The 14,939-nt window shown below is 32.3% G+C and overlaps 2 protein-coding genes and 1 non-coding gene across 7 annotated transcripts; 2 read left to right on the top strand and 1 right to left on the bottom strand.

The window, feature by feature from the left end:
* Positions 1 to 1,092: 1,092 nt before the first annotated feature.
* On the top strand, positions 1,093 to 4,492 carry LOC107007310 (eukaryotic translation initiation factor 5A-4). The gene is made up of 5 exons (XM_015205880.1): positions 1,093 to 1,327; positions 3,157 to 3,279; positions 3,362 to 3,418; positions 4,001 to 4,075; positions 4,167 to 4,492. The coding sequence occupies exons 1-5, from the start codon at positions 1,205 to 1,207 to the stop codon at positions 4,269 to 4,271; spliced, it is 483 nt and encodes a 160-aa protein (XP_015061366.1). The 5' UTR covers positions 1,093 to 1,204; the 3' UTR covers positions 4,272 to 4,492.
* Positions 4,493 to 5,032: 540 nt separating this feature from the next.
* TRNAE-CUC lies at positions 5,033 to 5,105 on the top strand. The gene has a single exon. It is a non-coding gene; the product is annotated as a tRNA-Glu (tRNA).
* Positions 5,106 to 6,718: 1,613 nt separating this feature from the next.
* LOC107005300 (probable GMP synthase [glutamine-hydrolyzing]) lies at positions 6,719 to 11,674 on the bottom strand. 5 transcript variants are annotated; one of them, XM_015203858.2, is made up of 7 exons: positions 11,288 to 11,674; positions 9,903 to 10,450; positions 9,004 to 9,061; positions 8,848 to 8,931; positions 8,125 to 8,266; positions 7,114 to 7,302; positions 6,719 to 7,043 (listed from the first exon to the last, which is right to left on the bottom strand). In XM_015203858.2, the coding sequence occupies exons 2-7, from the start codon at positions 10,366 to 10,368 to the stop codon at positions 6,951 to 6,953; spliced, it is 1,032 nt and encodes a 343-aa protein (XP_015059344.1). In that variant the 5' UTR covers positions 10,369 to 10,450; positions 11,288 to 11,674; the 3' UTR covers positions 6,719 to 6,950. The 5 variants fall into 5 exon arrangements, with proteins under 5 accessions (XP_015059344.1, XP_015059340.1, XP_015059341.1 ...); XM_015203854.2 differs by having other exon boundaries at positions 6,719 to 7,302; positions 11,288 to 11,672; XM_015203855.2 differs by lacking the exon at positions 11,288 to 11,674 and adding an exon at positions 10,553 to 11,225 and having other exon boundaries at positions 6,719 to 7,302.
* Positions 11,675 to 14,939: the final 3,265 nt, after the last annotated feature.

The raw sequence follows: 14,939 nt of genomic DNA, 5'->3' as shown, positions 1-14,939 counted from the left end.
TTATGTGGATTATTTCTATCCCTTCTTTTTGTGGAATCTCATTCCTTCTTCAATAGTCTTAAAATGTAAAAGTAGTTTAATTAGTCAAGATTCTTATTTAAAAAAATATATATATATAAATAAAAAAAAAAAGATGGCCTCTTTTTTTATTAGAATTATAATCTAAATTAGATATAAAAAGCAAGTTATCAATTTTTATATTGTAATCAGACATATTCTTATTCTTTTCATTCCACCACCTATAAAGTACTCTCAACACTTAAATTCGAAATAGAATATCAATAACATATAATGGGATAGATGATGCACAAAATCTTAATATGAAATTTAAGTTATAATATTACTAACTAATATGGAGTGAATGAAAAATTTTAGTTTTTAATCAAAAGTAGTTAAACAAAATAAAATCATTTAGTTAGTGAAAAAGTTATATATCATTCTAATAATATGATTACAATAAGAAATTTAATAATGTCAGAGTTATTTAGTTGATATATCACTAGATATCACATTTTTTGGAGTACAATAAATAAAAAATTTTTTATACAAAATATTTTATACATCAAATTACTCCTTTTTTTTTGGCCAAATAAAACTTAGATATTCATATAATTATAGAAAAAAACTAATTAACTTTTATGGTCAAACAAATTCTTAAATACTATAGAATTTCTTTTATATCCCTTTATATGAGCTTTCACTTTTTTTTACTTTCAAGATAGCTGAAACTCAGGATCGTTGAATTAGAAATAAGAATGTCTACTATTCGAGCAACTCTCTCTTGTCATTATAGAAATTTGTTTAAATTATAAAAGAAAGTTTTATTATATATATAAGAACAAAAGAAAGATACGGTGTTTTTTTGGATTTTCCAATTTGTGTTTGATACATATATCAAAATCGACTAAAGTCATATTCATATCGAAAAATCTTATATTAAAAATAAAACGATTCTAATAAAAACATCAAGGAGACTCGAACTCGAGACAAAAGAAAAGTTTGGAATTGTTTTTCTATTAGGTATGAAATTTGTTGGCCCAATCATCAACAAACAAGTGGATATATTTCTTTAATTTCCCTATCCACCATTATTATTTGGTATTTATATAATTACTCCTCTTTTTTTTTTTCATATTCTCCTATCCCCTGGTTCTCCACAGCAAACACAGAGAAGTTCATAGCAGAAGAAGAGAGAGATTTAGCTATGTCTGATGAAGAACACCATTTTGAGTCCAAAGCTGATGCTGGTGCCTCAAAAACTTACCCTCAACAAGCTGGTACTATTCGCAAGAATGGTTATATAGTTATCAAAGGCAGACCTTGCAAGGTTTTTGATTTAGACCCTTTTGTTTTTTTTTCAATTAAATCTGCTTTAACAAGTTCAGATTTTGTGTTTAATATATGTTTTGATTCATGGGGTTGTGTTATTTTTGCTTTATTTGAATGAATCTTGTATAAAAATCAGATCTTGATGTGTTTTTACCCTTTAATGGTTTTGCTGTTATCTAAATCCTTGTTGTTGGTTGAGTTTGTTTCCTTTTGCTGTTTGTTTTCATGGATCTTGAAGTGTTATGTAGTTGTAGTTGGAGAGATGAAGGTGTTGTTTGGTGGTCAACGAAGTAGGCTTAGAATCATGAGGTCTTTAAGTTCGAATATCGACAGAGGTAAAAATATTGAGAATCATGAAGTCCTTAGGTTTCAATGTCAGCGGATGCAAAAATATGGTCAATGAACTAGGTTGAGAATCATGAAGTGTTAGGTTTGAATATTGAGGCAAATATATGGTCAAAGAACTAGTTGAGAATCATGAGGTCGTAGATTCAAATTTTGGCGGTGGCAAAAATAAGAAAATAAGTAGGTTGAGAATCATGAAGTCTTAGGTTTCAATATTGGCAGACGCAAAAATATGGTCAATTAACTTGAACTAGGCTGAGAATCATGAGGTCTTAAGTTCACATAGCGGCGGAGGCATGTTGTTGTCTGTTTGGATATCCCCAAACTTTTGGTTTTGGTACCTTCTTGGTAATTTAGTCAATAAACCTTTATCTTATCCAAAAAAATAAGAATAGCGGCAGAGACAAAAATTATTAGTGATTCTTTCCTTAGTGGCCCTACTCATGTGGAATTACACTGGGTCTGTTGTTGAGTCGATTAAATTTCATTCATATCGCACCAAGTTGGTCAAAAAATACTTAATGTGTAGCTAGCTTAACCAAAATCAACTACCAAACTACCCGAATGATTCTCTTTACATCAAAAGAAGGATAGGGTGTGTTTGAGCTGTGACTCTTAACCCCTAATTTGTTTGATTTTTATGTGAACATATGTAGCTTAGATAGTAAGCTTCTCCAGGATTTTGTTTTACTATTTCTGAAGATTATGATTCCTGTATTTTTCTTGCATTAGCTATAGTTGATACGAGTCAAAAGCTTGAACCTTTTCAAAGTCTTTTGAGGAAAAAGGGTACTTACATTATCCCAATAGCATTATAGGAGATGTCTGGCAAAATTTTAGTGAGTAGGATCAGTTTGGTGTATGCATCAATAGTCATTGATTGAATATGTCCTGAGGTTCTCGTTATAAGTTAAATGTTTATACTAATAGAGAAGGAAGAAAGAGGGGGGTATCAACTAATGAAAGCATTTTTCAATCAATGACTATTGATGCATCATAAACATCATTGATTTTTGAGTAAATCGCTAGCATGTGAAGCGTGTCATTAGAAGGGAAATCTGAAGTCACTGGTATTGTTGCATAAGCTAACAGTATGATAGACTTTTAAGTCTTTTCTTCTAATGGGAATTTCATTGTTCCTTCTTTCTAACTCCGTGTTCTAAAACTTAAAAATGAGAATACTATATTCAGATTTCACCCACCGTAGTTTACCACTTTTGTATTCTTTAATCTGATTAAATGAAAGGAGACGGGTGATGTCTTCTTGTTAAAGGGTTTTCTGTTAAGAAAACAGACATCAAGGTTCAATAGCATTGTTGTTTCAGCTCAAAATATTGAGTCATTGCATAATCTTCAACCTTCTTTTTGCGGATAAGTATATTCAATTTTTTTGGTTTTCTCTTCCCTTCTGGCTCTTTGAAGAGGTTTTCTAGTTTTGTCCATGGAAGAAATTGTTCTTAATGTGATGGAAATCTTGAACAGGTTGTTGAGGTCTCCACTTCCAAAACTGGCAAGCACGGACATGCAAAATGTCACTTTGTGGCAATCGACATTTTCAATGCAAAAAAGCTTGAAGATATTGTTCCTTCATCCCACAATTGTGATGTACGACAAGATTCTCTCCTTCGTTTGTTCAGTTTTCCGACAATCAAAGTTTGACTGTCTGATTTTTAAATGCTTTCTGCAGGTGCCACATGTCAATCGTACTGACTATCAGCTGATTGACATATCTGAAGATGGTTTTGTAAGTTTTCTTTTACCTAGTATATGAAGTGTATAAGTCATCCTCTTACTGGGGAAAAACTTATTGGATACAGTGCTACGTAGTTCTTTTGATGACTTATTGCATCGTTTTGATGTCTCTAGTAGTTTCTTCATGAAATTGAGATTTGAATAATGATGAAGTTGTCTTACCTTTCTTTTGTGAGAGAATTCCTACGGGGGATTCTTTTCTCAATGAGTCCTGTCGGCTCTTTCCCAAGGGTCCGTTGAGGGTCAGTCCTCTCTGGGCTGGTCCTTTTGAAGTTCAATGATGCAACTGAACATGTATGTAGAAAATTTCTCCCACTTTTATTGTTTTCTTTTCCCCTTCCAAGAATGTGCGAAGTGGATAATGTGGCCGATGGGGTGTAACTGTGAACACTGATTTTTGTTTTCCACTTAAGGTGTAAAACAGTCCTTCTATTTCCAAAATTTAATACTAAAACCAAAGACTTGAAATTAATAGTTGTTCGTTCTAATTATAATCTTGAAGCTGAACTTGTTTTTGCTAATTCTTTTGTTATACCTATTTTGAGTGTTGTCATCGGTTCATTCTTTTGGCTAGGTGTCTCTTCTTACTGAAAATGGAAACACCAAAGACGACCTCAGACTTCCCACCGATGACACCCTGTTGAACCAGGTACATATTTTTGATGGATAAAACACGAAGAACGTTTATTTTCTAGTTTTTTCATGCACAATATCTGATCAAAGCTCTCGACTTTTTGTAGGTTAAAGGTGGATTTGAGGAAGGAAAGGATCTCGTTCTGTCTGTGATGTCTGCAATGGGTGAAGAGCAGATCTGTGCTGTGAAGGACATTGGTACCAAGACCTAGTTTGTGTGCATTCTGCAGCATAAATAATTGCTTTTTAGCGAAGACGTTTTATATCTTGTTATCGTGGTACCTTTGCAATCTGTTTTATCGTGAAAACACCTTATATCTATTGGCATGGCTTGAATAGTTGAAACTCTAATAGTTTCTGTTTGGCATAAGGCAATGAACTGGATTTGATAGCAGAAGTAATCTACATGAGTGTCACTTTCTTTTTACTTGAATAGTATCCAGATGTGTTGATACTAGTAATTTTGTCAGAGCTAACGGTCTATCGAAACAGTCTTTCTGCCTTCAAAACGTTAGGGTAAGGTAGTGTACACACCACCCTCTCCTGACTTCATTACGAGATTTCACCGGATATGTTGTAGTCAGATGCAAATATGAGATGATTTGCTAATAGCAAGGGTATGAATGATCTTAAAGTATAATCGATCGTAAAATTGATCGGAGTAATTTTTGGATAATGCAGTAGTAAATTTGGATCATATTATATCCATATAAAGCAAAATGCTCCAATTATTTGCGTGTATAATAATAACATAAATTTCTTAACATTAAATTAATGAAACATCAAACACTTGGTACGAAGTTTTCTTCAAGTTCTATCTTAATTGTCCTTACTATACCACCAAGGTGTGTTGCATGATGAACGAGATTTCTTCATCCCTAATTAAAAGTCTCGAGAATATAAGCTCGAACACAAGATCAAAGAAACTATAGCTACTTGTGATATACTAAAGTAAGTTATATATTAAACAAGATCCGTTGTAGTCTAGTTGGTTAGGATACTCGGCTCTCACCCGAGAGACCCGGGTTCAAGTCCCGGCAACGGAATTTTTTTTTCTTTTGTCTTACATGACATAATCACGTGTTTGTCATTATTACAAATTTAAGTACACATAATCACGTGTGTACATTATTACAAATTTCAGTATTTACTTATGCACACTTAAAAGTAAAAAAACGATAACTTAATTTATCGAGATTAGGAACATAATTTGCTAACCAAACACCCCTGATTAGACATATTTTATATACAAGTGATTTATGATTATGTAGATAATAATTGTCCTAGATAAAGAATATTCAATAACTAGACAAGACAATTGAATTAACTACTTGAACAAAACTGGACAGATATTAGGTACCAGTTTATGTTTGTCTATTAATATTAATAAAATACAAAATAGATGGCCTTAAAATATTAGGTATTAGACTTGCAAATTATAGCTAAGAGACAAAAAAAAAATTAGTACTAACACAATTGCTAAGCATTTTATAAAGGGAAACTATGATATCATCTCTTAAAATCATTTGTTTTCATAGATCACTAGTTTTGAAATCTATCGCAGAAAAAAGCCTAGTGTAACATGGTAAGAATGCAACACATGATATATGAATTAGATACATGTTACTGATGGAAAGTCCGCATGATGTGCACGTTAAGCACACGTCCCAAAATCTCTCATCCAATAATAATTATCCACTATTGACTTGACACATAAATTAAGAAACAGTAAAGGACATGGGTAATTTTACTAAAGGACCCTTATTAAACAATGAAAAATGAATACTATTTAAAAAGGATAAAATAGACACAAAATGGCAAATTATTTATTGTCTTTATAAGCTGAACGACAATATTGGACATCCTAAAATAGCATGGTGGACAAGTAAAGATGAATGGAGAGTTGGTGAAGAAGAACTGTCAATGAGGTTTATTTTCTTTTTTGATAGTCGTGGTGTCTAGACCAGCTTACACACACCTCAACTAATTTTACGAATACCTGTTACCTTTCTCCGACACATATTTCGATTAACTCTATTCATTGAGGCTTGGACAGATGGAGAAAAATGATATTTTATTTTATAATAAGAAATATCAATGAGATTTAAATGATTCAATAAACATTGAGATAAAAGTTGTGCATCTTTAAAAATAGGGCCCTTAACAGTTGGTACACTTGCCTTGGAAATTGGAAACATATTTCACAATCCATCCCCATTTGTTATAAAGATAGTTCTCAGTTGTCAATCTACTTTGAGCTGTCAAGCACAGTTTTTGAGACATTAACAGATAACATAAGTCCCTACATGTAGATGTATGACCTAATTCCAGGTACAATAACTAATAGACCATGTTGCTCAGATTTTTCAAAATGTTATCATATCTATGTCGGATCTTCCAAAAACAAACACTATTTTTGGATGATCCAATCCGATATGCACCTTCCTTTTTGAAGAGTTCAAGCAACATAACTAACAGATGTCTTGCACGCACGGTTCACAAGCCAGAGGACAGTGAGTCCACCCTTCTATGCTTCTCTGCTTAGAATACTACTAGTCTTTTATGACGAGCGTCTAACCACACATCATAAGTTTTTGTGTTCTTAAACTAGGCCAAAGCTGTGGGGAAAGATGGTTGCTATGTAACTAAAATGCATAACTTTTGACTTGAAAAAAACTTCATTCATTTATAGACATGAACAGAAGTTACTCCTAGTTAATCTTGATCTAGTAATCTAAAAATCTCAAGAATTCTATGATATGCATAGATATTGACTCATTTTCTCTGTACACAACCAGTTTTTGCAGCTAATCTATGTGAATTTAACCAGTTGTTACAAGTCTTTATATCACCTGAATAACACAAAAATGAAAATCACTCTGAGGAGAAACTCAAGTCATCGATTGATCTACATATCTCTGTTTCGTTTGCTTTGTTGGCTTGTGTTGATTCAGTTTCATCGTTGTTCGAGTCCTTCTCTTTACCTTCAGTAGATTCAACACAGTCAGGAAATCTAAAGCAACTAATAAGATGGTCATTTGTAATACCAGCAACCTGCATGAAAGAGTAGACCACAGTAGGTCCCACGCCCCGGAAACCTCTCCTAATTAGGTCTTTGCTAATCAGATCTGCTTTTGCTGTCTTCACCGGAACTTGACGAGGATATCTAAATCCACTTACTATAGGCTTGTGGTTCACAAAGCTCCAGATATACTTGTCAAATGATCCAAATTCATCTATAACCTGACATAAAACAGCATAAAACTAATTATTTAAGCTTGTGTTTCACAAAACCTGTCACTAGGCCACAAACCGGCTATGTTACTCAGAACCTCAAAAAATGTTGTTGAGTCGGTGTCTGATCCACAAAAAATCAGACACACACAGTGATTTTTGAAGAGTCCAAGCAAAATAGCACACTGTCATTAAGAAGAGTCCCATTTCAAAAAGAACGTCTCTTTCCTTTTTTGGGAGCTCTTTGATTTCAACTTTTCACAAGGCATTTTAAGACCGCAATTTAAAGGATATTTGGGTTCATTCAACCTATTTTTAGTTAAAGACCACAAGATTCAATAGTCTTCTTTACTTTCTTAAAGTCCGTGCCAAATCAAAACCAGACAAACAAATTGAAACGGAAGAAGTATTAGGTATAACCAGCTGGTATTACTTTCTAGTTTGAAATATTAAGGTAAGCCTGCCTCAAGTGAACTTGCCAGTTGTCGGTACAGATCAAACAAACTGACTTATCACCAGGACCACTATTAACTTACTTCTCTACCTAATCCAATAACTGATTGAATATCCTACATTTAAATAAGAAGAATCGAGAGTGGTCCACGGAAGAGACTCCCGATAAAATCATACTATTACTTCAGAAATTCGACATTCAGAATGATTTTTTCCTTTAATTAGTGAGTAAATTGCCTATAAGTTGGAACACATGTAAGTGTTTATCCTAAATAGTTGATGTTAGCTATTGGACCACCCTATACATATTAGTAAACGCAAACAAGTTGAATCAAGGTGGAAGTGACCACTATTTCTAGCTGGATAAGAGAGCAATACCTTCAACATTTGACGAGCATTTTCAATGATGCCTCGCAGTTTAAGTTCTGATAATAGTGAGCATGCTGTACCTCCAGGAGCTAAAGTCTTCTTTTCATTCAACTTGGCCACTACTATGGGATCAAAATCTGCGAATACTTCTCTGCATCACAATTTTTTAAAAATTTCTTAAAGTTATGGTAGAGAGATGGCGAGGTAATGCAAGAAAGAAATCTGAAGACAAAACACAGCAGACCATCCTAGCCCAGGACAGGAGAACTAGAACTTGTTAATCCCTTTTATTGACAAGTAACATGAATAATTGGAAGCAGATCCTTAAAGGAAAAATATACGGCATAATTACATAAACACACACTCAAACTTGGCCTCAGTTTTGACGAGTAAACACTTCAGCTTTGAATATGCACATCTAGACATTTCAACTTGTCTCCGCATGTCAGTTGAACACTCCACCTTACAAAATGATCATCTAGACACCTTCAAATGTTATGTGTCACGTCTGCATCAAATGTCCACGAGACACAGTGAGGGTTGGAGTGTTTAGTTGTCAGTTGAGACCAAGTTGAGGTGTCTCACCGTGCACTCTCAAAGTTTGAGTGCTTACTTGTGGATTGGGACCAAGTTTGAATGTGTATTATGTATTATGCCAAAAAATTAACTGTTTTCCTGGTGAAGAAATAACACTTTCATCTATCAAATAAAAGAACTTATCCCAAACAGTACCTGAATATGTGCCTCTTGCAAAGAATGGAAGGCCATGTGAGTTCAGCCAATGCCCCGCAAAGGACAAGGAGCTCGAATAGCTTCCTGCAAGATTCAATAAGAATTAGAATCTATATATTGTGTGAGAATTCTCTGGACAAGAATCTGGCAACTTACTTGTCGTCATGGACTGGAACTCCCCATTCTTCATCGTGGAAATTAGCATAAGATGGATCTGGTTAAAAGGAGAAACAATATAAGAAACTACAAGCTCAAAATTGTATAGGTCGTACTATATATATATATATATAGCTTAACAAGGATTTTAATCGTCAGTATATACTCCCAAAAATATTTAAAGTTTTCTGCAGCTTTCAAATTCAGTCTGACATTTCCTATAGCCAACAGTACTGGAAGTAGAAGATAATAAGGTCTTGCGATAGCCAATTCATATACTGTGCAGCCAAAGGATTTCAAAAATACATAAACAGAAACTCAAACTTGGCCTCAGCTGGCAAGTAAGCACCCCAACTTTGAGAGTGCACACATCTCAACTTGATGTCAATTGGTGATTAAACACTCTAGCTCATCCTCACAGTTTCTTTGGACACCCAACATTGACGTTACACATAAATTTTGGAGGTGTCTCGATGATCATATTTTGCAAGTTGGACTGTTCAACTGACCCAGTCGAAATGAATTGAGGTGTCTAGACATGCATACTCAAAGTTGGAACATTAGTTGCTAGTTAAGGCCAAGTATAGTGTCTATCTATGTATTATGCATTTACTTATTCAATAGTCAAGGCACTTATACATAAAAATTGTTCCAATTTCCACAATTTTCATCTTGAAACATCTCTTAAAGAATCACCCCCTTCATGGTCACCTCCAAAAATGATGGTAAAGAAGAACAGGATATATCAGCTAACAGGCTGCAATTAACCTTCTAATTTAGAACATTTCTCGATTAAATTTACAACAATAATTGCTTTGGACGGTGTAATATCAGAAGCAACAAACACTCAAAATCTAAATATAGTATAATTTTGAAAAAAAGAACTACCAAGAACACACCTGTATTAGGTGTCACCCAGGCACATCTTTTCTTGGGTTGTGAACCATCAATTGAAGAGTCTGATATATCATCTGAAACTATCCTTTTGGACTTCGACGCCAACTGCTTTCTTCTGCTTGAGGTACTATTCATTTTATATATCCTACCAGTTGAAGCACTGCTGTGATATGAATCCGTCGAGGCATCAGAAGAACATGAAGCACTAAGTGAAAAGTTGGAATACAATGACTCTTGTCGCCTAAGTATCGAAGGAACATCAAAAGGAAGCAATGAAGGGGATGGCTGGTGACCATTTTTATCTTCCATCTCAAGCTCCTCTTTTGACTTCACTATCTTTCTCGTAGGTTTCGAAATAGATTTTCTTGAACCAGGTGATCTCTGTGCCTTATTCCCAGCTAGTCCAAGAACTGGCCTTGCTTCTGAATCAGCTACATTCATTGACCTTACTCTTGAAGCTCCTGACATTGAACAAAACTCCCCTCTGCTTCTGTCTCCTAATTCAATTTTAGGCCTCCGAATCCTCAAAATTCCATACGTCTACCGCCTCCTGCAGCGACCCAAAATTTCAAAGTTACTAATCTGAAGAGCCTCTCAAGATCTTACAAAACCACACATTGCTAGTACCCAGCAAAAACTCCACAAATCATACCTAACAATGCTTATGATTCCTATCTAATACAAAAACTGGGGATCTTAGTAGCTCAGTTGATTGGTTTGATACCTGAAATTTCACCTTATTGGTGAGGGTTCGACTCCACACCTTGTAATCCCAACCCCCATTTCCCCCTTTTCGCAAAAAAAGACTATCTAAACCTCAATATCACTCTGTATAGTGTACAACCTTTCAACCCCAGAAGCACAAAACTTGCATTAGCTAAATTATCCTTCACAAATCCAAGAAAAAACAACAAACCCTTCAACTTAGATGCTACAAATGACATGTATTCATTCAATCTTGTCACTCAAATTGCAAAAAACTCAATAAAGATTCAACCTTTTCATACAAACACTCAAACCCCACAACTTATTTCCTCTCAAAACTCAATCTTTAAAACAAACATAACTTAAAACTCACAAAAACAACCTCATACTTCAAATGAAATGCAAATCTCAGCATAAAGTTTCAACCTTTTCAATAAACCACTCAAACCCCACAATTTTATTTCCCCTAAAAAATCCCCCATCAAAGCTAAATCTCAACATCAACACATTCAAGAACTACAAAATGCATTTAAAAAAATAATCTTATCTGTCTTTGACTATACATAAACTTCCAACACACACATTTTTTTCAATAAATAAAAGATTTTTTTACTTTACTACTAGCAAATATTTAAAAAAATGTAGAGACAGCTGTTATTATTATTGAAAATAAAGAATGAACCTTGATAGATACAGATTCCATTGAGCTTTTTTTTTTCTTTTCTATCTTTTAGAAAGTATGAAACTGAGACTTTGTCTTTTCAGAACTTCATTATTCTTTGAAGGAAACAAAAGTTGTTTCTCAGTGATACTAATAATGCTTTTCTCTTTTCCTTTTTTTGCACTCTCTCTCTCTCCTTTTCTTGATTTTTTCTTCAAAAAAAGATTAAATTTTTTAGGGAATTTAGACAAAGAAAAGAAAATGTAGGATATATGAAGGGGTTCTTGATCTGGAAACAAAAAGATTTTTTTTTTTTTTGAGGTTTGGAGAGAGAAAGAGAGTGAAGTATAGTGAGTGTGAGAGAAAAAAAAATTGAATTTGGAGGAGAAACGGTTGGGTTGGTGACCAGCTCGGGCCGGTTGAGGTTGGTACATATAGGAGTGTCGGGGACTAGGTAAAAGCTTGATGTCGTATAAAATTTTGAAAAGATTAAGGTTTTGAGCGGAAATGAAATTTAGTTGGTGAGCAACTTGAATTGGTTGTCGTTTTTTTTTTCTTATATAAGATTATAAGAATGTCGGATACAAGGTGAAAGATGAATGTATGTAAAAAAATCAGAAAAGATAAAAAATTGCTTTGTAACGGGAATGAAAAGTTTAGTTAGTGACCAACTTGAATTGGTTGTCATTTTTTTTTTCTTATATAAGATTATAGGAGTGTCAAATACAAGGTGAAAGATGAATGTACGTAAAAAATATGAAAAAATAAAAAATTGCTTTGTAACGGGAATGAAAAGTTTAGTTAGTGACCAACTTGATTGGTTGTCATTATTTTTTTCTTATATAAGATTATAGGAGTGTCGGATACAAGGTGAAAGATGAATGTACGTAAAAATTCTGAAAAAAAATTAAAAGAAATTGCTTTGAAACGAGAATGAAAAGTTTAGTTAGTGACCAACTTGAATTGGTTGTCGTTTTTTTCCCTTACATAAGATTATAGGAGTGTCGGATACTAAGTGAAAGATGAATGTACGTAAAAATTCTAAAAAGATAAAAAAAATTTGATTTGTAATGGGAATGAAAAGTTTAGTTGGTGACCAACTTGAATTGGTTATCGTTTTTTTTTCCTTATATAAGATTATAGGAGTGTTGGGATATAAGGTGAAAGATGCATGTATGTAAAAATTCTAAAAAGATCAAGAATTGCTTTGAAACGGAAATAAAAAGTTTAGTTGGTGACCAACTTGAATTGGTTTTCATTTTTTTTTTCTTATATAAGATTATAGGAGTGTTGGGGTATAAGGTGAAAGATGAATGTACATAAAAATTCTGAAAAGATCAAGAATAGCTTTGAAATGAGAATGTAAGTTTAGTTGGTGATCAACTCGGCGAAAAATTGACGTACTACAATTTTTTTGAGAAGATCAAGAATTGCTTTAAAGGGAATGAAAAATTTAATTAGTGATCAACTTGAATTGATTTTCGTTTTTTTCTTTCTTACAAAGTCTATAGACGTTAGATACGAAAAAAAATGAATATACATAAAAAAAATAATTAAAAAGATTAAGAATTGCTTTGAAATGGAAATGAAAGCTTAGTTGATTTTTTTTTCTTTTTTTTTCATTCATAAGAGATGAGACTTTTTTTCATAATAATAATAACAATTTGAAGCATAATAATGAGGAGTTAAATGCCTAAACCATATAGGTGCATTGACCATATTGTCATAACACAATCAATATTGCTTTTTTAAGTATCAATTTTCATTAAATTTTGTCATTTTGAACAAGAAAGAAGAAACCAACTTTGCATAATATAATAATAATATTCTCTCCGTCCGGTATTATTTGTCATGGTTCCTATTTTTAGAGTCAAACTATAACTTTGACCAACATTTTAAGATGTATTTTTTCATCATATTAATATGCAAAAAGTTGTAATTTATAATACTTTTCATATAGTTTTAGAATATCTAATTTTTTTGTTTAAAATATCAAATTAATGTAATTTAATTTACCTTTGAAAATTAATCAAATTAACTTTCGATAATCGCATCGTGACAAACAATTTCGGACGGAGGAAGTATCATTTTTCTTACTCAGATGTCTAATATTTGAGTTAGTTCATGAAATTCAAATTTAGCATTAAAAGGTCTTTTATTAGAGAGTGATGCATTCTCCAATAAAAATGTTCTCTGCTCATAACTCAAATTCAAAATTCTCATTAATCAACTTAATTGATATATGCTTTTATTATTTGCTTACTTTTTTAATCATCTGAAACATATAATTTATCAATTCAATTAATTCAAATTTACGTCAAATTTATTCTTTAGTTATTTACGTCAAAAGATTCTCAATTTTTATGATTCGAACTTGAAATTATTAAAATTGTAGAAATTTTTTAAAAGTTTGAATATGTGGTTAGAAAAATGGTTTGCCCTATTTACACACTACAAGTTTTATTCTGCCATTAAAAGATTCTTTTTTTTATTTGGTTATTCTTTTTTGAAAGACATTTTCTACTATATATAGACAATCTAAGTTTTGGCATCCTGCAATGGAATTTTCTTGTTTTCAACAAATGTATGTTATTGTATTTTTTAATGAAATGTAACTTTCTAAATTTTTTTTTTATTTTTATGTGTAGCATTAGGGTTATCCATATACGTAGAAATTATAATTAGGGATGGAGTTAAAAATGTCAATTATGAATTCGATTGAATTTAATAAATTTAGCCTAAATATTGTATTTATGTCATGAAATTTATTAAATGTGTAGAATTTTAAATTTAAAACCTCTAGTATACAATTTATAACTCATAAAATTTAATTTTAAATTCTTAGCCTTTGTTAAGATTAAAAAAAATAATGAGAAAGGAACCAACAAATAATAAAGCTTAAGTTACATATATTATTAATATAAAAATTATCTTGCTTCGTCATGTCATTTTTGTCCGTGATTATTTATCTTATTTTCAAGATTATAAACTTCATATTTTAAAAGGTCTAGCTTACCTACAGATATCTTCAATTTCATTATAAACCCTATATTTAAAAAAGGGATTATCTATAACAACTTACATCAACGATATATTATAAGCATAATACATAAATATGTCCTTTAACTTGGCTTTAAATCACATTTATGTCCTTCAACTTTGAATATGCACAAATAGACACTTAAACTTATATAAAGTTGAACAAATAGACACACGTGTCCTACATGTCATTTTTTGTCCTACGTGGTGTCGTACATTTATTTTGTCATGTAGGACTCATGTGTTTATTTATTTAAAAGTTGGATAGTTAAAGTGCCTATTTGTGCATTATGAAAACTGAAAATCAAAATCAAAATCTGAAGCCAAATTTAGAGTCTAATATATGTATTATGCCTATATTATATAACTAAAACTCAAAATATGATATTACTACTCAACACTAACTATAAATTTAATGCAAATGTTTAGTCCATGACATACTTACATTATTTCTCTTGAAGAAGTTAACCAACTTGTCACGACCCAAAACCGAGCCGCGACTGGCACCCACATTTACCCTCCTATGTGAGCGAACCAACCAATCTAAACCTTAACATTTCAATTTAATATCAACATAAAGCAATGCGGAAGACTTAAACTCATTAATAAAAGACAATTCAATAACTTCTAAAAT

Source organism: Solanum pennellii, chromosome 12 (assembly GCF_001406875.1).
Source record: "Solanum pennellii chromosome 12, SPENNV200".
Lineage (NCBI taxonomy): Eukaryota > Viridiplantae > Streptophyta > Magnoliopsida > Solanales > Solanaceae > Solanum > Solanum pennellii.
This window is presented reverse-complemented; position numbering and strand designations above follow the sequence as displayed.

What these genes read in the sequence shown, in the direction of transcription:
- LOC107007310 (XM_015205880.1), top strand. Translation starts at nt 1,205, where the DNA reads ATGTCTGATGAAGAACACCATTTTGAGTCCAAAGCTGATGCTGGTGCC. An exon ending in CTTCATCCCACAATTGTGAT is followed by an intron (nt 3,280 to 3,361) that starts GTACGACAAGAT and finishes TGCTTTCTGCAG; the next exon opens with GTGCCACATGTCAATCGTAC. An exon ending in ATGACACCCTGTTGAACCAG is followed by an intron (nt 4,076 to 4,166) that starts GTACATATTTTT and finishes GACTTTTTGTAG; the next exon opens with GTTAAAGGTGGATTTGAGGA.
- LOC107005300 (XM_015203854.2), bottom strand. Translation starts at nt 10,368, where the DNA reads ATGTCAGGAGCTTCAAGAGTAAGGTCAATGAATGTAGCTGATTCAGAA. An exon ending in CTGGGTGACACCTAATACAG is followed by an intron (nt 9,062 to 9,902) that starts GTGTGTTCTTGG and finishes CCTTTTAACCAG; the next exon opens with ATCCATCTTATGCTAATTTC. An exon ending in TGCAAGAGGCACATATTCAG is followed by an intron (nt 8,267 to 8,847) that starts GTACTGTTTGGG and finishes ATTGTGATGCAG; the next exon opens with AGAAGTATTCGCAGATTTTG.